The 25,499-nt window shown below is 47.4% G+C and overlaps 1 protein-coding gene across 7 annotated transcripts in view; it reads left to right on the top strand.

The window, feature by feature from the left end:
• The first annotated feature begins 6,956 nt into the window (after positions 1-6,956).
• The window catches only part of Spats2l (spermatogenesis associated serine rich 2 like), a 155,134-nt gene continuing 136,591 nt past the window's right edge, over positions 6,957-25,499 (top strand). For 3 of the 7 annotated variants that reach the window (XM_075956273.1, XM_075956272.1, XM_075956268.1), the window contains exon 1: positions 6,960-7,072. In XM_075956273.1, coding sequence (XP_075812388.1) covers positions 6,983-7,072 — 90 coding nt within the window. In that variant the 5' untranslated portion in view covers positions 6,960-6,982. Of the gene's footprint in view, positions 7,073-7,563; positions 7,658-7,681; positions 7,875-25,499 lie in introns of those variants that run through there. The other 4 variants (XM_075956271.1, XM_075956270.1, XM_075956267.1 and 1 more) reach the window with 3 other exon arrangements.

Genomic DNA, 25,499 nt, shown 5'->3' with positions numbered 1-25,499 from the left:
ATTCTTGTCCATGTTAGCCACGTGACTTGGTACCTTTTTTGGTGAGGCAGTAACATCTTCCTTCTTCTGTGGCTTGGTCACCAGGGAGTGGCATTATTTGAAGGGATCAGGAGGTGAGGCTTTATGGAGGACCTGTGTCACTAGGGTGGGCTTCAAAGTTTCAGAAGACCAAGTCAGTTCCAGGGGCTCTTTCTTCCTGGTGTTTATGGAATCAGATGTGGAACTCTCAGATGCTTCTCCAGTCTCGTGTCTACTGTGTGACACCGTGCTCCCTGCCTTTATCAACAATGGATTAAAACCTCTGAAATGATAAATAAGTCCCAATTAAATGTTTTCCTTCACAAAAATTGCCATGGTCATGATGTCTCTTCACAGCAATAGAACACTACAACAGGGACCGATCCCCAACTGCTTTCTCTTTTCAAATTTGCCTCACGGTCCAAACTGTCTGTTCAAACCCCAACCATCAGTGTCATCTTCCGAGACAAAGGCTGGGGAGTAAGAACACGGAGAGATTAAATATGATAAACCATCTTCTTATCATTTTCTCTGGGGAACTTTCCAGAAAGCCTTCCTTGTTAAGTTTCTCCATTATTTTGTTGGCTATAAATTTGCCGAATGACAAACCTCGCTACACTGGCAAAATGGAAGTAGGGCTCTCAGGAGGGAGACAGAGTGGTCCAGGGTGGGAAGCCAGCATGCACTAACATCATTGCTCCTAAGCCCCCTCTTTCCTGTCCTAGGGTCCGCTTTACCCCTTGGCCCTTATGTCTGCTAGTAGATTTCTGCTCCTCTGTCTTCCTGTTCACTGCCCTCCTAGGTCTCCCCAAGCTGTCTACTTCTAGAATATGCAGTTACGCTATCCCTGTGTGTTTAAACTGTTTGCTTACTCCTTATTGGCCTTCCCAGGCCTTGAGTATCAGGTTAGAACTACTTGCCTATGATGTCCCGGTAAGCAGAACTTTCCAGGGCTGTCAAAGCCATGTGTAATCTCCTGGGGGAGCACATTGCAGGAGAAGCAAATGGAAGAAAAAGGAAGTGACAGGCATCACCCGCAGAAGTACAGCTGATCTGGGGCAGGCTAGCCTCTACTCTGCTTACCTGACGCGGCTGACCGTTACAGCTCCGTCCCTTCTCATCCTTTGTCTAATCAATCAGCGGTTCCAGGATCCGTCCCCATGTCCGAGACTTTCTTTCCTGTTTGTCCGTGACAGGGCTGCGTCCAGAAACATCTTGTCTTCATGGCCTCCTTGGAGCCCTGTCATTATCAGCCACAAGTCTTCCGCTTAGATTTAATCTTGGAAATTATCTTTCCTCGACTTCCCCCTAGCTGGCCGGTCACGCTCCCCTTCTCATTACAGCCATGCCTGAGCGGATTCTGAGGCTATTGATAAACAGTTCCCAGAGTTACTGCTGGAGCAGGAGACGCTGGCGAGGGAGAGTGGTGGCGATGAGGGGAGACCGGTTAAAAATAAAAATTAATGCAAAAATATAATTTGCCGAGCTGTTGGCGTTTAAAATTGGCTGCGGGAGGGTTATTGACAACATGGAAATCGACCGACAAGCTTTCCTAATCAGGGCTTGCTGTTTCCCTGAACGGTAGCTCAGCAGCACACCATCTCTTACTGATTGCCCTCGAGCTGGCACACACAGAGGCCATTCCTCGCCCCAGAGTTCAGCTTCTCGGTCCATTTTGCCTCAATCACCCGTCCATCCTCCACTCCGCCCCTTGACTTAGAATGTTGGCTTCTGTATTCAAGCATCCCCTTGTAACGTTTGACAATGGAGTATGTATTTTGAAAATACATTCTGGGTCCTAAAAGGACCTTCCCAGAATTGCCGACAGCTGCTAATGATGTCCATCTGTCTGTCTTTGGAACGCGTAAAATTCAGAAGGAGGTCCTCTTTGTAGGGGAAAACCTGCCTCCATAACAGTGATGCCGCAGTAGGGATGAGTCCACCAATCAGTACCAGAGATGACTCATTGTAACTTATTAACTTCTGAAATGTTACTATCTAGAGGGAAAGGGCCAATTAACTCCTACAGGTATTTCAGAGAGGCTGGAGCAAGCCCCGCAACGATAGAACTGCACAAGCCAACCACAACACCGAGTGGCTGTGCCCTCGGCAGGAGTTACAGCAAGTCAGATCAGGCTGTTACCTCATATTGATCTGGAATTGGGTGACCCGTGTCTCTGATTAATAACAATAACAACTAAATTTATTGCTTATTATCAAAGCATCTAATACATAAAATTATTCAAACACGGAAGGAATCACAGTTTTAAAAAGGATGGGCGATGATAATGTTCAAAAACAGACTTTTTTAAAGGGAGTGATAATATTTTTTAAGTGAATACTGCTTTGAGCAGGCATCGAGAGGGGTGGTGTGTCAAGGGTGGACGGGCAGCATGTGCCACGGAGGCTGCTGGGCTCACATTAGAGTGGTGGTGGTAGTTTTTTGGCTTGTTTTTTGTTTGTTTGGTTGGTTTTTGTTTTTTTAGGCATGGTCTTTGCCTGAACCTGGAGCACACAGGCTGGCCGATGAGCTGCTGGATCCTCTTGTCTCTGCCCTCCGTTGTGTAGTGTTGAGATTGTGGATGCGTATCACCGTGCCCAGATTTCATATGAGCGCTAGAGATCCGAACTCGGGTCCCCACGCTCACACAGCAAGCCCTTCATCCCCTAATCTGTTTCTGCAGCCAGTCCCTCACCACACTCACTGTATAGGGTTTCTCCAGCACTCACACCGTGCCAGATGCTTCACATTGCACCAAGCGCTTCACGCTCATTCTCCAGCAAGGAAGGATCTCAGGCAGCCAGCGACAGCAGGCCATTTTGTCAGGAAGGACACTGATCTTCAGTGAATGGCATCACTCTTCCACGTTCTTATGAGTAGCGAGAGAAAAGGTTGGCTCAGGTTTCATTTAAATGACAGAAAGACCTAAACTCACAGCTGGCATTTAAATCCCTGCCATCCTACTATTTAGCATTCTGCAGGGAGGTCTTCCTTCATGGTCAACTGAACCCTCTCGTGATGGGGCATAAACTCTTCTTGTTCTGTCTTAGCAGGGATGGCAAAGCTTATCAGTGCCTCCAGGTATCAAGGAAGACGCAGAGGAAGTTGCCCTCTGACTTATCTCCCGAGGTTTTTAAAAACCCAGTAAACTTTACCCACAAATCTTTCTATTAACCAAAGAATAATCTCTGTAGAAGCACTTACCTTTCCTCTCCCAGGAACTTTTCAATTAGACTTTAAACCTAATGCTCATTATTGTTGGAAGCAGGGTGCAGCATCCTTCAGCTGAACGTGCTTCCTTTAAGGAAGAAACAGTACAGGATTCTTTCCCCTTGGTTTGGATTTCCTTATCCCGCCTTTTCCTATCTCAAAGCTGCTTTCTACATCACAATGCATTTTTAAAAAGGGGGTTCTTAAATTTTTCAGTTTTGGGTGATGCTTTCTTTTATAAGCCTGAGCTTAGATTCCTTCAGACTGCATTGAGTAAGTTGGGAGACAAATGGCGGTGTAGATTCGTAGATGAGGATGTAGCAATGTTAATCAATCATTCATTCATTCACTCCCATGGTCTGGGTTGGGCATGGTGCCAGGCACTGAGAACAAATGCTTGAAAAAACACACTCACCTCATAGTGTGTACAGTTACCTAGGAGAGCAGGGTGCAGGAATCAACAGGACCGTAGGGGAGGGGCAGTGAAGCTACCGAGGTGGTGGGATCTGAGCAGGAGCCCTGAGTAACCAGTCTCTGATTCTCATGCCATTTCAACCAATCATTCACTGCAGGGCTCTCTGTTTTGGATGGAACCAACTCCTTCAGAGGAAGATCTACTGCAGCCCTAACTCTGAGTTCTTTAGAATATGCCCCTGTGTGAATGAGATCTTTACAAGAAAGTCACCAGACTGGTCTCTAACCCAATATGGCTAGCATCCTATGCAAGGGGAAATATGAACCTGGAGACTCATAGAGATAGTGGGAAGGCAATGAGAAGGGACACAAGGAGAAGCTGGTCATCTCCAATGAAGGAGAAAGACCTAGAACAGATCCTCTACAGTCCTGGACAGGAGCCATCTGCTGGTACCTGGATTTGGGACTCTCATCCTCCAGCTCAAAGAGACAGCACGTTTCTATTGCTTAGTCTACCACGTAAGGTCCTGTGTGATGACAGCCACAGCTATCCTGGTGTTAGAAACCACACGTCACATCCCAGAATCCACAACCAACCAGAGACATGCCCACAACCGCCTCAGGCTCCTTCTTGGGCCAAGTCGTTGAGGAATCAGAAGAGTTCTCCTCTCGTAGACTCTGAGTCTCCAGGGCCACTGGCACCAACCCCCATGAACAGCATCAGGCAGGACTGTTAATAAGATAAAGACTAGGCAACACCGAAGAGACTCTTAGAGTGTCGTGGACTTAATGACACTTCGTGTTAAAAGACCACGGAGACACCATTGCTTATGTGGTAAGCAGACAGTGTAGATGCTCTGTCTCCCTGTTTATCAGGGTTGTGACAAAGGCAAAATCTGTGGATGGAAGCTAAATACTCATCAAAAAATGATTTCATGAGTCTTGAGTGGTTGATGGGCTATTCACGTATTATTTTAATACCTCTTGCCCTCAGTCTTCCTATGAACACAGCCAAGGCAGGATGGACCTAGACGGGTCCTTTCGGAATGTCTAGTGGCGTGCCTTTTAAAACAAAGCCCAGCCTGATCACGGGTGTGTGCTCCCGCTTCCAAGAAGAGGGGTTAGCCCAAAAAAATCAGAAGCAATGAGGATTGGTAAACGGGTGTGTCCAAGATGCATCGTTATTCCATCTTGCATTTGGTATTGTTTGTTTCCAGGCTCATGGGCTTTATCAGCTTTTTCTTTCTGCTCCAGTCTTCGTCTCCGCTGGAGCAGTTCTGAGCAGAAGCCGGTTTCCAGGTAGTAGTTTGATCTGCTCTAGCTGAACGTCAGGGGAATGACTCACCAGTGTTTGCTTCTGCACGTGCCTGCCTCTCAGCCCCCACTCGGCCAAGGTTCATGATGGGCTCCTCTTTCAGAGTTGCTTGACGTCCATCCTTTCATGTCTAAAATAATATTGTGATGTACAAATGATGTCTGACGGGGGAAAACCAGGAGGGCACAGAGATGAACGTGGAAGAGTCCCCTACATTTCAGCCTCTTACGGAGGGATCCACAACATAAGCGCCCTTCAGCATCTACCGTCCCTTCTTCCTAGAGCTCCTATTATTCTGAATGCCCTGAGCTCTGTGACTCAAAACCATACCAGAGTCTTCCATGCCAGCACATACAAGTCTCCCCTTTTAAAAGATAGGTTGTTGTTGATGTTTCTGTGCCTGTCTGTACTTGTATGTGCATGCAGTTGAGTGTTCAAGGGGGCTGGAGGGATCAAACCTTCTAGAACTGGAGTTAGAGGCATTTGTGAGCTGGACTCTGGGCTCCTACAAGAGCTCCTAACCACAGAGTCCTTTCTCTAACCCCTCCCCTTTATTTTAAAGGGCTTATTATTCCACTGCGTAGAAACAATTCAGATATCAGAATTAGCAGGACTTTCTTTGGGATTTTAAATCTCCATGTAGCAGTAGTGGGGATCTATTTTATATGCTTTTGTAATCTTTTATGTTTGACTCATCAAAATTCAGCCTTGTTAGTTATTTGACATGGAAGAAGTGAGCGTCTTAAACCTTTGGTTCAAGAAACATACCGTCTGTTTTTCCAGGGTAAATTAACTCGAGCAACCAGCGGTCTAAGTTTGATTTGAAACTATAAAACATTCAGAAGTCTGATGTCTCTTGCTGGGCCAGTCTAACTCCTGAAAGGTCCTATTGTTTCCGTAAGGTTATCACATCCTCCTCCTTGCGTGGGCTGGGCCTCCACCCCGCTGATGCCCGGTTGGTCTAACTGTAACCTTTGCTGTGTTTTTTTTTTTATGGGTTCCAGTCTTCGACTTCTCTGCGCTTGGCCCACACAGCGGTTTTTATTATAGGTATGACTTACTGGAAAGCCACCCTCAAATATGAAAAGGCCAGGTCTGGCTTCTGAGAACCCTTTCATCCCTCTGGTCTTGAAAGCGTTTTTCTGTCAGACTTCAGTAAGCAAGTTGGATTTGGAGTCCCCGGGAAGGTTATGAAGCCGGAGAAGAAGCAGTGAAGACAGAGTTCAATGTTATTTCTCAAGCCCCTCCTTAGGGAAGCAATAACATATTACTCCTTTTTGAATTCTAGTCTCGGGGAACCCTCGCTCAAAACTTAAGTGACTTACTTCACAAGATATGAAATGTTCGCCACACTCCGAGTTGAAACGTTCCAAGTTACCAATTAATTTTCCTCTGAATTCAATGAGCAATAGAATGGTGTTTGTCCTTGACATGCAGGGCAGAAGCTAGCTTTGCCCTACGCAACGTGGCGGGACCCAGATTAGGTACAAACTCTTGCTCTGCTTACTAGCAGAAAACTTGGGCGAGTTAATTAACCTTTTTGTCTCCTTTCTTTTTTTGCAAAAAGGCGGACAAAAAACCCCACACCTGCCCGATGAGATTATCTGAAGGATGAAATCAGATACTAAAGCACTCACTCGAGTTAATTTTTAGACTCAGCAATCCAGCCTTATGAGGTAGACGAACACTCCCAGTCAGGTAACAAAACCGTTCCTTCCCTTTAACTCTTCCTTGTAACCAGGGTGGGCATTGTCAGCTGGGGTATGATGTATTGTTGATCCCAATGCTACCTGCCAGTGTAATTCATTTCAAATAATGGCTTCCTCACATGGAATACACGAGCTCTAGAGATGTAACTAACTACACAGATCTTTGTAAAAAAAAAAAAAAAAAAGGCTCCGAGATCCGTGAAGCCGCTGGAGAAAAGGCGGCTAGGAAGTTACCCTTCAAAAATAAACCTAAGAGCAGCCTGCATTTCCCTCGGCTGCCTCTGGAAGAGGTATACGATATAAAGTGCGTCCATCATGAATAATGATCGCCTTAACTCTCCTGACTACTGCGCTCCCAGGCAGAAACACCACCGGCCGATGCCATGGGCGTCTCAGGGCAGCTCGGTGGGTGACCATGCACGCTTAGAACCCCGCGTGAGACCCGCAGCGAAGGCGAGGGGCCAGAACCCTTGGGCTTAGTCGGGTTTCAGAGGTCGGGTTGAGCTCCTGTGCTGCTAAGGGGGCCTGATGTTCCGCGGCATTTCCGAATAAGCTATCTTTGTTTACATTTTGAGCTTGGCTCAGCCCCAGAAAGCATTACTACCTTCTACCGGGAAAAGCATCTCGCCTTTGCAGAGGGTGCTGGGGCAGCAAAGTTCATTTTCCTGGGTAGGGAAAAAAAAAACCGATTCTCTTGCTCCTCGGGCGGGTAGTGACCCGAGTGTCGGATCACAGTGGGCAGTTTCATGGGAGGTGGAGGTTTGGAGGGAAAGGGGTGGAGGTTGGTGCGGGGCAACCCAGCGAAGTGCGGAAGCTGTATAGAGGATTCTTCTAGAAAGTAGGGTGGGAAAGGAGCTAGGGAGGGCGGGTGGAGGGACGGGATCTGTGTCAGAACGTGCTTGTGAGCGGATACAAAACCCAGGGAGGCGTGATCGGCGGCGGCGTGTGTGCAAGCCGGAGCGAGGGGCGCTGGCGGGGTGTGTGCTCCTGGTGAGTGACACGGAGGGGCGGGCGGCCGCCAGGAGGGGGCGGCTGCGCGGGCGGGAGTGTCCCTGCGTGGGGGCTGGCGGCGCGGAGTTGAGGCAGTGAAGGAATCCAGCGAGAGGGCCCCGCCGAGCGGCCCTGCCGCGGCTCTCGCTCCGCTGCTCGCCCTTCGCGCTGCAGGGGCCACCAGCGCCGCGCCCCGGCCCGGGACAGAGCATCCGAGGTAAGCCAGGGTCCCCGGGACGCGGGACGCGGCGGGGCCAGCGCGGCCGGGGTGGAGGTGGTCGATCGGCGGTGCACTCCGCAGCCCGGGCTCCCGGAGGCCGCCTCCCGGGGCGCTGGGTGTGGCCCGCGATCGGCGGACCGGACGCGGAGGTCGCCGTCCTTGCCTTTCCCTGGCGGGCGGGCGGGAGGGAGGCAGGCAGCTGAATGTGGGCTCGGCCGGCGCTGCTCCGCGCGGGCGCCCCCCTGCGCTCCAGCTCCGCGCTGCCGAGCTGCCCGGCCGGAACGGGGCCCGCAGGTCCCCGGCACCCCGCACCCCACGGTACCGGCGGGATCCGGTCCTCAGCGTCCGCGTGCGCGCGGCGAGGGCGCGCGGGGCAGGCGGCGGGAGCGGGCGCCGGGGCCGCGGGACGAAGCGGTGTCATCGCACCGCCGCTGGGCGGATAAACCCGGGAGCCCGCAGGCAGACCGGACCGAGGGTCGTTTCCGAGGTGCGGAAACAACTTGACTTTTGCATGTCTGGAAGATCAGCCAAGCTTCTCGCTCAAGGCTGGGAGGTCCGCGTTTATTGCGGACACCGGGGCTAAGGACCCAGCCTTTACCTGGACCGGGATGCAACGGAAGCCTCCCATCCTTTTCTTTCCTCCCCATCCTGGCGAGTGGAGGCTTCCAGTGCGCAGCGGGGTTGGTGTTTATGAACTTGATGAGATTTCAGCTCCCAGCAGTCCTGGTTTTAAGCAGGTGCCAAGGTTGTGGAGACCGGACACTTTCAATTAAAGATCCTTTCTGTACAGCGTTTTGCTTTGAGTGCTCTGCAGTCTCTGTAGCTTGAGGCTGGTGAGGACCCTTTGAACTTCCAGCACAGAGCCTTGCTTCCCTTTCATAAACCATGATGTGTATTATTTCACTTGCTTATTTAAGACACTCGAGTATCAGCCGCCCTTGCCACCCCGCAGATTTTAAGGGGGTGGGGAGGGAGAAAAAAAAAGAAACACGGAAATCTTAGACTCTGCAGAGAAAGAGTAAGGTCGTGTGGTCTTTATGTCATCATTCTGTTTTGCTTTAGAGGAACGTTTCGTTGCTACTCAGACTGTTTTCCTGAGAGTACGCAGATGTGCAATATGGCAGGGAAAAGAAAGAACAGGAAGTCAGAAATAAAAAAGACTACTCAAGTAGTAAAACCAATTATTTTGAAAGAACTCTTTTTTAAAAAAAAAAAGTTGCTTTCTGGATAAAATATTTTATGAGCCTTATGAAATTGTGTTACTTAACCAGAAAGCAATGTGCTGTGTGTGTGGATGGGGGACAATCTTATCAAAGTAACTGGAGTCCTGTAAAAAAAAAAATCTGTATCTGGTGTTTGGTGTTTGCTGTTTCTTTTTTATTATTATTATTTTAACCAAGAAAAAAATCAACTTTAAGAATGACTTTCTATTTGGACAAGGCAAATACTACTTCAGTCTCTAATTAGAGTTTTGAAATAAACTCAAGCTGGGTTAAACCCTTTTTGTGTGAAGCAACAGAACACAAAACATGTCAGATTCCGTGTGGCTTTGCACACACACACACACACACACACACACACACACACACACGACTAGCTCCAAAAGATAATTTGCATAAAAATACAATCACTTGAATGCAGAGATTATTTAAGAGATTAAGGGGGAAACGCTGAATATCTGAGAGAGTGTTAATTGGCAGATTTTGTTCTTTCATCTCTGAAATAGTAAATCATTTCTCACCAATCGGTTTAGTTAATGGGCTGGTTTAGGCAGGCAAAACGAGCAGGGTTTCTTTTGTGTTCATTTTGTTGTGGGGAACAGCCCACAGAAGTCTTCAGTTGCTCACACATATCAAGGGGCCATTGTGGAAAGAGGAATCTCCTAGCCCCAGAAGGTACCTCACCGTGTCAGCAGTAAACAGAGAAACAAATACTTAAGCCACATCATGGCGGTCTGTGAAGTAACACTGCCAAGTAGGTGGCCTCCACATGGAAATGGCCCTTAAGCCTTAGAAATTCCTCGGTTTTAGTCCTTTAAAAGAAAAGGGAAATCAGGCCGAGTGGTGGTGGCGCACTAGGGAGGCAGAGGCAGGCAGATCTCTGAGTTCGAGGCCAGCCTGGTCTACAGAGCGAGTTCCAGGACAGCCAGGACTGTTCCACAGAGAAACCCTGTCTTGAAACCAGAAGTCAGTTTCTTAGTCTGCAGAGGATGGCGCCATTGTTACCAGTGGGCATTTGTTCGTGGTTGTTTCGGAAACGCAAAGACAGTCCTGAGGACTTTTACACAGCTACAGTCGACATCTTAAGACATAAGTCAGGAGAAGAAGCTTTAGCTCCAGTTTTGATAACTGGAAACGTAAAAGATAGGCGAAATGTAGAGATTGCTTAGGGCGCGATTCAGGCTGCTACCGCCCCTTCTTACTATATCGCGAGAGTCCATCTTACCTGTGGGATAGGTACTGCTCGGTCACAGCTCTGCAGTCCTGCGTCCCTGGTGACGTCTGTGGTGCCGTCACCATCCTTGACAATTCAATCTGCGGTGTTTCTAAGGTGTGTGCACAGGAGAGTGGCTCCCATAACACGGCACGGGGTGTAAGAACATACACCATGCAGTCAGACTTCAGTGATTGCTTGTCGATCTCTGAATGGTTGAACGCGATTCACCTCATCAGTTGATTCTACCGCGGCTGTGTGTCCTTCAAGTGGAATCGCTCTTTAAAATGGGGTTTTCATTATACAGTTAAAGAAACGGTAAACACTGTAGGAGAAAAGCAAACCTTGTTTCCCGTTTCCTCTTTTGAAGTCAGCTGTATGAAGGTGTTATTTCCTTGAGACATCAAAATGGCTAATTTGCAGTTATAAAGACTGATAGATAAAGAGGCCATATGTGTCTATTTTTCTGCTGAGGTTTGTTTGTTCGGTGCGTAGTCGTAACGGTTAGGACCCCCTCAGTACCGCAGCAGAGGGAAAGCAATCTGTGAAGGTGTGTGTCTATAGCACCTAGCATTTCCATGATACTGGATTATTGGATAGCTTCTACGTTCATTTTCATTTTCTAATAAAGACTTCTACAGTAGCCTCTAGCCTTCTAGCATAACAGATCTTTTGCTGTAGTTGGGATGGATCCTTTCCGGTTTATCTGCTTGCTTAAAAGTCGTTTTATGGTGGTTGTCCTATCCTCAGGCTAGAGACCTGATGACCTTTCCTTACAGCTGCTACTGAACTTGTACCTTAGGTGATAAAAGTTCCTTTTGTGTTTTTTTTTTTTTTAATACTTTGTGGTTTCTCCGCATCACCTGAGCTAGGAATCCTTCCACCTGTTTTTCTAACTAGGGAACTGCATCAGATAGTGTTAACTTTTTCTGGTGACAATTTCTCCCAGAGACTGCCCGAGATGGCCTTATCTTTCTTCCATCTCCCTTGGGGCCAGGAATTTTTACAGCCCTCCCTGCCTTCACCTCTTTGCCTTTCCCCATCCTGTCTGCCAGCAAACGGGCATCTCCTGAGAGCACCTCTCCAAGCATTTCCCACAGAAAGCCTGGCACCTGTGAGCTCAGGCTTCCTCGATCAGGAGCCACTGCCAATCTCAATGCAACGTGGTCTCCAGATGAGGATGGTCTGACTTAAGATTTTGCAGCCTTATATGGTGAAAATGTGACGTGCATTCAGCAGAAATCATACTTTGAATTTTCGGCCTTGCCTCAGGGTAGGGATGGACAATGTGATATTCTCTTACCATACTGAGTCATGGCCATGAGCTACAGTTCGCTAGGACGTCAGGAGGAGAAACAACTGATGCTCTAACAGGTGTCTAACCTGCGACCAGTAGACCACGTGTGGTACTGTGGAGTCACGAATGGGGGCCAACACAGAATTGTAACTTCCTTAAAACATTATGAGATTTCTTGGTTTGCAATATTTTTTCTTGTAACTTGCTTGCACGGTTCTGTAGCATGAACACTGTAGGTGGCCGCATTCTCTTGCAAAGTCAAAAGATCATCGCCTCTTCTTATGTTGCCAGTGGTTTTAGATGTGGGTACCCAATACGTTGTGTAAGTTAAACACTTGATTATAAAATAGTGCCCCTGTCAGATGCTCTTTGTCCACGAATGAGCTAATAGCGGTGTCCTGTGTGTGTTTAAGGTGTACTAGGGCGGGCTCTGATGTTCAGCAGGTTAGGGGATACAGTTTTAGCTCTCTGTGGGTTAACTGGGAACCAAAGTAAGCCAAGGAAGACCTAGAGTTCAGACACTTTCCAATCTTCCTGCTCTTGGTTGGCATCAGGTCCAACCTCCCATCGTGTTTTTCATGTGTTTTATACTCTTGCCCAAATTTAACCAAACGGTTTGATTTCCTGCTTCTTCCAAACATGACCTCTTTCCTTTGCTTGGCTCCTTCTGCCGTGCATTTTCATCTCATCCCCTTTCTCCATGCCCTGCTCTTTCAAATGCATTGTCTGCTTTTCTCCGACCCAACCCAACCCAACCCATCTTCAAAGCCAAACCCTGGTCATGCTGCCTTTGTTGATCGCTTCTTTTGCCCTTCTGTCTGCAACCTGCTTCAGTTTAGAACCTTGCTTAGATTTCTCCTACACTGTTGCTTCTTGCTTTCCCGGGGGCTTTGTGAGCTTCTTGAAGGCATCAATATACCTTCAGTGTGCAACGGCTGCAAACCAGTAGTCCTATCTAGTGTCTGATAAATGCACCCGTAGAAATACTAAGCTAGAAGGGTCCGTTCTTCAAGGATGGGCTTTGAGAGCATCTCAGCCTTACTCGCTGGTTTATGTTGAGGGTCTGACTCGCAACCTGGCTTTTGGTCATGACCTCAATAAACGTGTGTTAACACAGAAATTGGTGTTGATGTTGGATGAAAGGGACAGACGCTGGACGGAGGCATCTGTCAGGGAGCCTTTCTCAGCGTTCTTGGGTGGCTCTAATCAGTCTCTCCCTTCATCAGCTGTGGGGATTCTGAGGCGGGGGCATTCTCCCGAGTTGAGATAACGACCGACCGAGTCTGGCGACTGTGACTTGGAATTGAGGAGGCTGCAGTTATTTTAAGATGGAATGATGAGTCTCAGAGTGAGCAAGAATGAAAAGCATCAGGCTCAATGCCAGTATTTTATATGTAAAACAATCAGGCTGAAGTTATCACTTAGGTAAAGGTTCTGATAATTGGCGTTAAGACTCCAGACTATATAACAGGGGTGTCCAGCCTTCTCATTTAAAAGCAACTCTGTAAACTGGGGGGAAAAATCATCTGGGAATTCATCAGAGAGTGAAAGCCGAGGCAGGGAAGAGCTTTTCCCATCTGCTAAAGCGGTGGTTCTCAGCCTCCTGACGCTGCGACCCTTTAAATCCAGTCCTCATGTTGTAGCGACCTCAACAGTAAGTTTATTTTTGCTGCAGCTCCATAACTGTGATTTTGGTTTTGTGACGAATCATAATGTAAATATCTGTGTTTTCCTATGGTTTGAGGCGACCCTTGTGCAAAGGCCATTCGTGGAGAGGGTTGTGACCCACAGGTCAAAAATGTGTATTGTGTGGGAGGCCAGCTCCTTACCCTTGTTTTTGAGATTTATTTCATAGAAAGCATCTTTTCTCTGAAGAGGTTGCTCGCTCTAGCGGGAGATGGAGTCTACAGGAGCTCAGAAGGGGAACATTTACTTCTGCTGGTGGGGACTGATTATTAAAGTAATTTGTTACGATTTCAGTCGCGGTGTTGGGAGCATAATGGGGAGGGAAAGTGTTCACGTGGAATGGGAGCTTGGTTTCCAGGATTTTTTTTTTAAGAAGTCTTCTCAACCAGAGTTCTGAAATGATGGAGCCTACAGTGTATCTAGATGTGTCCTGTGATCGTTGATGTGTGAGGCCAAGCGCTGAACTGACCGTGAATAAAGCACAGGATATAAACCCTGTGAGCTGTATGACCCTGTGTGGGCGCTGAACTGACCGTGAGATAAAGCACAGGATAAACCCTGTGAGCTGTATGACCCTGTGTGGGCCTGGTTTTGTTGCCCAACTCACATAGAATGCTCAGAAGTGCCCCCTGCAGGATGAATGTCACCAAAGCTTCCACGTGCCCAGGAGTACTAAGTACAGAGAATCCTTCATACTGTTGTCCCAAGCAACCAGTATGGGACACTACCCAGGTGTCTGCTGGAACTCTGGGAATGCGTGGACATATAGCCCTCAACTGACTATACAGCTACCCTCATGGACCCTAGAGCCAGGAGCCCTGGGTACCAATCTCACACTTGAGATTGTAAGGGGAGTTCTATATTATGGATTCCATTCTATGAGGTAGTAAAACATCCATCACTAGGCACGTGTGCAAATAGACATTTTAAGGAAATGCCTTCCTTAGTTATACATGTCACGCCCCTTTATCCTCAGATATGCTGGAAGCATGTATGAACCCCATTTTACTGAGAAACGAAACGGAAGTCTAGAAAATTTGATAGTTACTTTATAAAGTACGCATTAAAGCCAGGCCATGTGAACGTAGGAACCAAATATGCCTTGTGATGGAGAAAGGTCACAAAGACATACATCCTGGTTGAAAAATGTGAGGTCCCTTGCCCCGGGCACTCACTCATTGTCAGAGGCACCCAGTTCCCAGAGATCCAGAACCAGCTGAATAACTTATCACAGCTATGACGAACAAGTCCACTCGTTCCGGCCTTGCCATGGATGGGCAAGGTGGTGTCTGTATGCCCCTTCTAAGCTGCTGAAGCTCGGGGAAGGTCCAGGACTTGACTGGCTGAAAGGTCGCTCAGTGTCACGCTCTGAGTGGTCTGACCCCATCTCCTGCTTCTCACATCCCCCTGGGAGCGAAGCACAGTGGCGTGGAGGATACTTATATCAGTTCATCCAGACACTGGCTAGTCCGGAAGACTACAGTGAACACCTTGTAACTATGGTTCTCGGACGATCAACAGGTTCTGTGTGGGACACTACTGCCCACAGTGTCTACGGGAGTGTCTACGGGTGTGTGAAGGATTTACAGTGTCTTAAACCCACAGCATCAGCATGCCACAGAAGAAAACAAAACACCAGTGAATTCTTCCTGTCTTCCATCTGTTTTATGTATGATATGCAGAGAAAAGATATATATGTCTTTATATGTAAATCTGCTATGACCCCTCTCCTCCCCTCAAGCCTCATTTCCCCTGGGGTGCGACCCCTCTCCTCTCCTCAAGGCTCAGCACACTTGGAGTGCGGCCTCTGCTTACGTTTTGCATTTGGTCTGCAGTGGCTCATGTGTTTTGCTTCTGCCCACCCTCTGTGTTCCAACCTGTATGTCCAGTCGGAGGTACCTTTTCTAATGTTATCTCCGGTGCTGTCAACTAAGTGAGTGAGTCTACAGTGGGACCCAGCTCCAAACCCTTGTAGGCCTCTGTGCTTTCTGCCTTAATTAGTGAAACCACTTCAGCAAATGTAGGAAACCTCTCTTCCCCAACACCTATGTTTTCATGACCATTAAGCCCTGGTGGAAGCCAGGTGGTCATCTTTTCAAACTGGCCATAGTCTGCCCTCCCCCCTCTCCACGGTGACCTTCATGGCTGCATTGGGTCAGGCTCTCAGTCTTTCTCTTGAGGTTTATTCGAGTCTCTCTGCCTTCTGTCTGGCTCAATTCCAATCTCTTCCTCACAACACGGCTTCTGTAAAAGGCCCATTGAATCGCGACTCTTCACTTAAAATCCCCCAGCACAGCGGCTGTAGCCCAGGATCAAGTATAAACTCCCTAGCAGGGCACCAAAGGGCCTTAGTGGGTCTGGCCTTCCTTTCAGGTGTGCATCCTTCTGCCTGTAATGATCCCAGGCCCTGCTGTCTGCTTCTGTCCGCAGCATCCTCCCTGAAGGAAATGCAGTGTTATTAGAAATGACTCACGGGAGGGATGGGGACAGGAGAAAGATTACAGCGCCATGGGTCTGGTACCATCACACCATGACTGCCTGTGGCCAGTGAGCACTTGAGATGGGGTTAGTTCCAAGTCTGATGGGCTGGGAATGTAGCAGAAGACTTTATGGGACAGTGGGGTGGTTTTAAGATAGCTCGTTCACACCACTGTGTGTGCCTGTGTTCGCACAGGTGTCAAAGTGGGGTCTAGAAGTTGACCTTGGATAACTTCCTCAAATAGTCTCCCCGGTTTTTGAGGCAAGATCTCTCACTGAACCTACGGCATACTGGCTGGGCTGCCCTGGGTGGGTGACCCTTCAGTCTCTGTGTCCCCAACTCTGGGGTTACATTTCTGTGCCTGACTTTTCCACAGGGATGTGGGGGGTTGGTTTCAGTGTCTCATGCTTGTGCAGCAAGCACTTAACTGAATGAGCCGTCTCCTGAACCCCTCATTAGCATAATTTTGGTTTGCATATCACCAGCTAAATAAAATAGATTATTAAAACTAGCTCCACATTGTTTTAGCCTAGCTGCTAGAAATTTTGAAATTGCCTGTGTGGGTTACATTGTAATTTTACTGTAAGACAGCCTCACTACGGAACAGCTCTGTCTTCCTAGGAAGTGTGCCTGGTATAAGTGAAACCCGTGAGCCTTTGGGCTGATTTAGTCAGCTCTGTAGTACAAAGAAGCAACAGTTGTTCGATTTCTCAGTCCAGAGGTAGAAAGTGCTTTCGATGAGATTCAGAATCCGAGATGGATTCTGCGCACCGGGGCCAGAGTCTCACACACGGCACAGCGCATCTCGCCCCAGGCCTTCCCTCTTACTGCAAGAGGAGCAGCAGCCTTGTGGTGTCTGGTGGTGTGGGGGGCGGGGGGGGGCAGGTCTGTCAGCGCTTCTTGATGGGTTAAGTCATAGCTTTCCGGCTCTTTAGCTCTTAAGATCCCAAGCTAGTTCCTGAATCAAGGGGTTTCGAGTCGAAAGTGTGCATCCAGCCAGAGTGTGCCCAAAGTTGCTAAGAACTTTGCAGACTCCTGCTGGGCACTCTGGGAAGCCTTCTGTGCATCAGTTAGCCACAAAGACTTTGGGAGAAGACCCATCAGACACTGTGCTGTGTTCCAAGAGATGCACCAAGCTTCACGCATTCACAGTGCAAGCATGATGAGAATCCCTGCCAGGTTGGTGCAAGAGGAAGGAACGTCCTCCAGGAGGACACGATGGGAGAAACCAAGGTGATCAAGAGAAAATTTTCCAAGAACTGATTCCTGGGAGAGTCTGAGATAGGCAGTGTGACTAGGGGCTCCCTGGAGAGGGGATTTGCTGCTGTGTTTTGTTGCACCCTACAGGTCTGAAAAGAACCCCTTCCTGTCTTGATTTCTCTGTGAACATCTGTTTTGATTTGCTTTACGTGGTGAAAATCTGTCTAAGATCTTGTTAAGAAGACACGTTCCTGTGCTAAGAATAAAACTTTGAAAGTCACACATCTCTGGAAAAGGAGCAGAGAGGAGTTGCAGATATCCCAGTGAGGTTATTTCTTACATGTTTGCAGGCTCTGGGACCAGCGTGGGACTTCCATAGAGGGAATGCACGCAGGCATCCGTACTTTAGTGAGCCGCCATCCAGTGGATGGTGCATTTGGTCAGGAAATCCTGACTCAGCCTTGTTCTTGAGTGGTCAAGTTTTCGCTCTGCGTGCCAAGTTCTGCTTTGCCTCTCACGTGTGCAAGTCCTGCTTTGAGCTTTTATGAGAGAATCCCGGGTCGTCTGGACTGAACCTTGGGACAGCAGTGTTGTCTGTGAGCTGCAGATTCTAGAGCTGAGTCTCAGCTGCTTCCCCAGGTCCTTCCGGTACCGACATCTCCATGTCATGGTCAAAATATTTAATGCATGATTTGTAGAATAAAATATCTTCCTTGCTTTCTGGCTGCAATAGTTCATTGTCTTTTTTTTTTTCTGGTTGTAGTTATAACAAAATTAAGGAGGCATACTGAAGGTCTATGCAGCTCACAGCTTGGGAAGCTGAAAGCTCAAACAACACAGCTCCAGCTTTGGCGGGGTCCAGGAAAAGGTGGCTTAAGTACCTGTGGGTATGAGGAAGGGACTATATCTTAAAACAGGAAGCTAGAGGAGACAAAAGCCCTGTAACCCCTTCCAAGGCTACATTCCTAGTGACCTCAGGACCTCCCAAGAGGCCTCAGTTCCCAACACTGCCACACTCAGGACCAAACTCCCAACACATGAACCTTTGAGAGACAAAAATACGTTGACACGGTGTACCGTTGACTCTTCCCTCACTCCAGATGCCCGACAAGAGATGACGTTGCAGGTGGCCCCTCCGCAGATGTCTAGGTAGTTTTTACCGTATGTACGTCCAACTGAAAAGCAAAGGGGAGGTTGAGGATAGCATTCATTTCTCACAGATGACACATTTCTCTGTTTGTCTCCAGACAGAAGGCTGGGCAGAGAAGAGAGACGGCTGCCTTTATCATGTGACTTCAGAATCCACACCCCTAAAAGGGCATTTCAAATTCCAATAGTCTCCTTTCGTTAACACATGAAGAGTCCACCTTACGAAACTCTATCCTCCTTCCTAAAGCCGGTGTGTTCTAAAGGCAAAAGAAGCCCCAGGCGGGCATTTGGAAGTCCAGGTTTGTTGCCTGACATGGGCTGGCTGTATGAGTTAGACTGAAGTGTTTAACTTTCTGAACTGAGGTTCTGTTGTGTGAGAAGCAAAATTAGCCATGTCTACCATTATGTTATGATTTGATTATGACTAAATAAGACAATATAAAGTTCCTCAAACTCATGCCATGGAAGTGGTAACTTAAGCTTACTAGACACACACTCCTTGGCCGGAACAATTTCTCAGCCATTCTCTGAGGCTGATAAAAAAGAATAAAAATTCAGACCAAGGAGTTCAATTTCTGCCCGTTCAGCAGTGAAAAAAAAAGGACCAGAAGGAAGCTCCCATCATATTTTCATGACGTCCGATCCCGTATAATAGTTTGCATTTGTGAAAATTCTCCTCTGGAATTGTGGGTGCAGCAGGAAGCCATGGGGAGGGGGAGGGCTTGTTTACATCCTCTGCCAGGATAGCATGACAGTGAGTAAGCCGAGCAGGCTTTGGAGTCCGGGAATCGTCAGGTGCACTGCCATCAAAATAAACTCGTGGTTTGGTTTTTCTTTTCTTTGCTGATAAATTACAAACAAAGGAAGTCACAGAAATACCCTGAAAAGGAAGCTTCCTGTCCAAATTAGATACCGGAGAGGGTTCTGTAGACTCATTTGGTGGGAGCCACTCTTTGCTTAACTGTGGGTGTTGGGGAAGTTCTTTTTTGAGAGCTTTGTTGCTCACAGGGAGAGAAAAGCTTTAGAACATCAAAGAAAATGGGATTTTGATTAGAAGCAGTGTTGCTCCCTTAAGGGCTGACTTCTGCACACTTTGCTGGTTGCTTGCACCTGACTAAGGGAGCCTTCTCACTGCCCTTCTGGAAACAAGAGGAAGGCTGAGCAGATGCCGTGTGTTACAGGCAGCTGTGAGTATGGCTGGCCTTGTACTCGTAAAAGGGAAACTGGGAGGTGTTACACCGACCACTGTCCAGTTCCAGGACTTCGTCCTTCTGTATCTCTGATGAGATCTGAGTGGGAACTTGTTGCAGGAGGCCACTTGTTGGTTCCTGGCCACCCGGCTAGCTTAGCCCTGAAATAATCACACAGAAACTGTATTCATTAAATCACTGTTTGGCCCATTAGCTCTAGCTTCTTATTGGCTAACTCTTACATATTAATTTAACCCATTTCTAGTAATCTGTATATCACCTCGAGGCTGTGGCTTACCGGTTAAAGCTCCCAGCATCTGTCTCCGGCAGCTCCATGGTTTCTCCCTGACTGTGCCCTTCTTCCTCCCAGCATACAGCCTAGCTCCCCCCCCCCAAGTTCTGTTCTTCCCTGCCATAGGCTCAAAGCAGTTCTTTATTCATTAACCAATAAAAGCAACACACAGACAGAAGGACCTCCCACACCAGGGACTGGATGCAGTGACATGTATCTGTCCTCTGTAGTTGTATTTTTTCCCTTATTCTTTACCATTTTGGGGGGACTGACACCCAGTTCCCCAATAAATACATGGGATCTTATCCTTTCTTATGCATACCCGACCTTAGCTTGGTTTTTCTAGCCAGGTTTTCTTAAATTATTCTACCTTTTGTCTCTGAGCTTTTCCATTTTTCTATTTCTGTATATCTTTTCTTTCCTTCTCATTTCATATCTGGCTGGGTTGCTCCCCCTCCCCAGCATCCTCCTCTCCTTCTCCTTTCCCCGCTTCTCTTTCTTCTATTTTTTTCCTTCTATTTATTCTCCCTGCCTACCAGCCCTGCCTGTCCTTTCTCTTGCCTAGCTATTGGCCATTTAGATCTTTATTAAACCAACCAGATGTTTTAGGCAGGCAAAGCAACACAGCATCACAGAGTTAAACAAATGCAACATAGAAGAATGTAACACATCTTTGCATCATTAAACAAATATCCTGTAGGCATGAAAGAATGCGATACATCTTTAACTAATATTCCACAATAGGCTTCCACACTCCTGATACAGCTGGTTGCTCTGCTATAACGCCAGAACCTTTTATAGACAAGGGTCTCACTCTGTATCCATGGCTCCATGGCTGGCCTGAAACTTGCTAGGAAGACCAGAGTAGCCTAGAAATCACAGAGATCAGCCTGCCTCTGCCTCCTTGCTGGGACTAACGTCATGCACCGTCTTGCCTGGCTGCAACCTTTTAAAAACATATTATTTAATGCTCGTCTGTGGCATTCAATATCTTGTGAACTGCTTCAGATGTGGTGGGTGACATCCACTCAGCTTTCCACGGCAACACTGATTCATAATTTCCAGACGCTGATCGAGTTTGACCTTCTGGACTCTCCTGGATTGCATTTCAAGCTGTTTATTTTGTTTGTTTTGTTTTTGTTTTCTCATTGATCAAGGCGAGGCATATTTAGTTGATGCTTACATAAAATGTACTTGTAGCTCCCAAAGGAAAGTTTCTATGAAGAATTGGAAGGAGATGGATACTGTGCAGAAACCCCTTCCACAGTGGCCCCCATCCAGGAAGGGGGACTTTGCACACTCGTGATGCCAGGCAGCACTTACGACAGCAGTTTGCACTGTTCCTGGGTCTGAAGCAAGCCTAGCGTCGGGACCTGTGTCACTGTGAGCACACTGATATTCACTAGTGCGCACAAAGGAGAGAAAGCATCTCCGAAAGCCCCTCCTCTGCACAGCGCATCGCAGCCTCCCCCGGCACCTTCCCGTCAGGCTCTGTCACGTCACCAAAGAGAGTAGCGTTTCTGCAGAGCTCTCGTGTTTGCTGCTTAGACCCTTCTTTTTCCAGGGTGACACGGTCCCAGTTGTCACCTAGTATTTCTCATCCTGCTAAGTCTCCTCCACCACGCTGTCCTTTTCTCCTAAGAGGGGACCTCTCCAGTTCATCACTCTCGGTCCGAGGTTCTGAGGAGCAGAAACTACAGAAGAACTACTTGACTCCCTCGACCATGGGCGATCTTTATTAATCTAGTCGGGTATGATGATGGCCCCCTTTATAAACCGAGGCCAGTGTGTCCTAGTTCATATTCAAAGGCGAAGAAACCTTCCAGGTCCTTTTCTTAACATTGCTGGGGTCCCTCTTCTGCGCAAGCAACCAATTCTGCGTTTGGAGGATTTACTCAGAGGAGCCCATATCTATCTTAGTTTTTCTTGTTGTGTGGTTTTTGATTTTTGTCAAGCTACTTTTTCCCCTTCTTGTCCAGACTGTTTTGAAATCCAGTTCGGAATTTAGTTTTTTTTAGTGATACTTTCATTAACTTAGCAAGCACGTGCTTGAGTTTGTGGTTTGATTTGCACTGGGCTTTTTGCAGTTCTGGGGATGGAACCAGGACTTCTCATAAACGGGGTAACCACCCTGTCCGTGAGTCAGCCCCCAGCCCACTCTAGACAGCTGAGTCTCCTGTCTCTTTATTTTTCCTTTCTTTTCTTCTCTTTTTTTCTGAGACAAAGTTTCTCTGTAGCTTTGTAGGCTGTCCTGGAACTAGCTCTTGTAGAGCAGGCTGGCCTTGAACTCACAGAGATCCACTTGCCTCTGCCTCCCGAGTGCTGGGATTAAAGGTGAGCACCCCCACGACCCAGCTGAGTCTCTTTATTTCTACAGGAGACTTCAGCTTGAGAATTTTGTTAGATTTTTAAACTAAAAAACTAAGGTGATGGCCTTTACCTTCCCTTTGTTGTTGCAAAGGGTGTGGCGGGGCCAAGTTTCAGCCCAATGTGCTAACCCTTGGTCTGTTTATTACGCAGCATAGAAACCCTTTTGTGGATGAAGCGAGATTAACTTAGAATGAGTTTTAGGTTCCCTGACTTTTTTTCTTGTGAAAAAGTTCCTGAGTTTATCACATCACTCAGCTCCTCTGTGTAGAGTCGTGTTCGTAAACCACGGAAGGGACGGGAAGTCACTTCTCAGTTGCCACTCCAGCATGCGGTTCCATCCACACCTCCTGGGAGAGAGACACGTCCAGACAGGGAGCAGGCACCTACAGACATGCAGACACGCTCCACGACAACAGCACGGGTACAGCTGTGTTGGTGCACACTGTCAATCAATCGTGCATGTGTCTTCTGCAAGCAGAATAGTCTGTTTTATTTGCGAAGTTTTGAGGGTGTTTGTTTTTGGTTTTTTTTTTGGTTGCTTTTCCAAGAATACTACTTGGACATTTTAGATTCACGCCAAATATCTTTCCAGTACCACACAGTGCTTTCGTTACTATTTTGTAGCATTTATGCACAAAATACTTTTTTTTATAGACTTTCTTCTTTTGCTTTGAACTAAATGTGAAAAGTAAAAGGTCACTTTGTCATAAGGAACTCAAACCCATATAGTTAAGGCATGAATTGCTGCCCCATTAATAGAGCAGTGTTTGTGTTATGGTCAATATTTTTTGAAGTATTCTCACACATTTTATCTTTGGAAAAAATGTGGAAACATACATATTTATTAACTTTAGACTACACAGAAGTGGACAGCGCTAAAATTTTACCCCCTGAAGGTTGCCACTACTGACTTGATGTGCGCTCCTCCCAGGTACACATGTGTGTTCTAAATAAGCCCCACGGTGGACAGAGAAAGCTAGTGCTGAAGAACCAGGGTACAACAGTGGTTAGTGGTACTTTGGATCCTTAGGGTGTAACTAGGGGGTCACTGGGCTCAATCCTTAGTAACCCCACCTCTCAGGGGTTTCAGTTCAAACACCAGGAGATTCTAGTTCTCACCCTACTGACTGTTATTGTGTAATGACTATGATTCCCAAACTCTTTAAATCTCCACTTACTCTTCTATGAAATGGGCTGGTTATTGTGCATATTTATGGCTAGAATTAGGAAGAGTGGCGTTTGGATCGTAGCCTGTGCTGTGCACAGTTGAGCTATTGTTGTTAGGTGAGTTCTTTTCCCCGCTTTATTCTCGTACATTCTAGGGTCAGAATGTAGGAGAATAAATTTCCCTGTCAGAAAACATTTGAAAAACACTGAGAGTGACCGCGTAAATTTCAATATATGAATATACTTGGGTGTTATCCTTTCTTTATAGTTAGCTCGTTTCTAATTCTTCGCCATCCTCAAAACCACCACGGCTAATATCCTATCTATTATTTTATGTGCATAGACAACAGACCCAAAGATTTATTTTTCCATAAAAACCAATGGCGTTTTTATGGAAAGATAAAAGATTTAAGAATTCTTTAATGTGTACTAACATGACAGATTATAGGCTACGTGTTCTTTATGACGGAGTTCTCCGTGCACCGTGACGCAGCCCCTTTGAGATAGGGCTGTCACCCCCCATTTTCAGAGGAGGACATTCTGAGGGTGGGTAAGTTGCTCGCCCAAGGTCACTGATAGTGGAGGTGGAGGTCAAGGCAGCCTTCTGGCACTCCTGTCACTCTGAAGCCGCAGAATGAATAGTCACTATTGTGCTTTCTACAAAACATCACTGGGTGCCACGTAAAAGATAGGACTCTTGGCTGGAACTCTCAGCTGGCTCCGGAGAGTTCCTCTTCTGTACGGATGTTCTTCTGTGTCTTGGAATCGAGCCTCGTTAAAGTAAGGCGCTAAGTCCAGGGAAAGCAGCGTCGGTGTGATTGTTTGAGGGAGGCAGAGCACACGGAGAAGACTTCCATTTAGTCACTACGATAAGCCCTTCTTTGTTTCAGTTGTAGGGACTGGGCCAGCCTCACTTATCTCCCCAGGAACCGGAGTGGCTCACAGAAATCAGCTTAGGAATTTAAGCCGCGCCAACACTCAAAATGATACCGTTCAAAAGAAAGCGTACATTTCTCCACTTGCCGGTTTGGTATTGAAAGAAAAGAAATCTTTAGCCTTAGCCATAAGACGGTGCACCCAGAAGGAGAAGCAGTAACCACTGTGGGCAGCGGTCCCATATACAGGGAGACCTTGATGGATAATCGGAGCACCCTTCCCCCAGACCAAAGATGTAGTTGGTGAGCTGGCAGGTTGTCTTTAAAAAGTCGGCTTTTGGAACATTTATCTTGGCAGTGCTCAGGTATGACTCATGGAATGCAGGGTGGCAGCCAATCTTGTAGGAAAAGTGTATAATTAATATGATGAAGACAGGGGTGTTGCTAGTCAGTACCTCACCCGGGCCCCTCACAACAAAGGGGCCATTGAAGCCACCTTGTCCTGGGCGATCCTGGTCTGTCATTCCCTAGATTCCAATGCCTCGTAAAACAAACGATGAAGAAAGAAACCCTGGGCGCAAGGCTTCCACAGAGGAGCAACAAGGCTTTGCTGCAGGGTTTATAGCCAGTTACTGTCGAGTCGGGGCAGCTGGCTTTGGGCTTTGGAGTCTCCAGGCCTTGCATTTCTTGAGCTCCCCTAGTTTTTGTCTTCGGAAAATTATCCGGCTTCCTCTGGTCACTTTCGGTTCTTGAAGCATTGTCTCCAGAGTCCCAGGGGTCAGGAAAGTTTCGGATCTTGGCAGAACTTCTCCACCCGCTGGAGCTGCTGACTGTGCCGTCCCTGCACCGGCCATGGTGGTGTTGTAGGTGGGAAGGGCCCCACCAGCTACTCTTAAGTTCTTTTCTAAAGCCTGGGCCTGTCGCTTAGTCTACTGGACAGGGTCCTGTCCTCGCATGTGACCCACCCAGGCCCTTGACTCTCCAGCAGAGATAACAGGGATGAAAGTCATAGATTGTTTGGAAGATCAAATATATGGGACAAACCATCTGGCTAACGCGTGAGTTCTTTTCTGCTTTGTTTCCTTGGTTAGTAGGTAATGGTCATAGGTCATCCCCCTAGAGGAGAAGCCAGTTTAAAATATCTTCAGATGAACAGTGGATATATTCATACAGATGTATGCAACAGGTCACTTTCCTAGCCTAATCCTGCAGACCCTTCTGACTCTTTGCTCCCTTCTTTGTTGATAATGGCACAGGCCTTTACTCGGCTCCAAAACTCCCGATTTCCTAGCTTAGAATCTCTCAAAACCTGAATGCCCATTCCTGAGGCAAGTTTTTCTGAGGAATAAGGGGACCCAGGGACCTGAAAGGGTAGTTTTGGGAACACATTAAAACCCTTCATTAAAGTGGACATTTAAACTGGTGTGTTGATACACGCCCAGAATTCCAGGACTAAGGAGGCAGAGGGAACAAGATCACTCATG

This window comes from Microtus pennsylvanicus, chromosome 22 (assembly GCF_037038515.1).
Source record: "Microtus pennsylvanicus isolate mMicPen1 chromosome 22, mMicPen1.hap1, whole genome shotgun sequence".
NCBI classification, from domain to species: domain Eukaryota; kingdom Metazoa; phylum Chordata; class Mammalia; order Rodentia; family Cricetidae; genus Microtus; species Microtus pennsylvanicus.
This window is presented reverse-complemented; position numbering and strand designations above follow the sequence as displayed.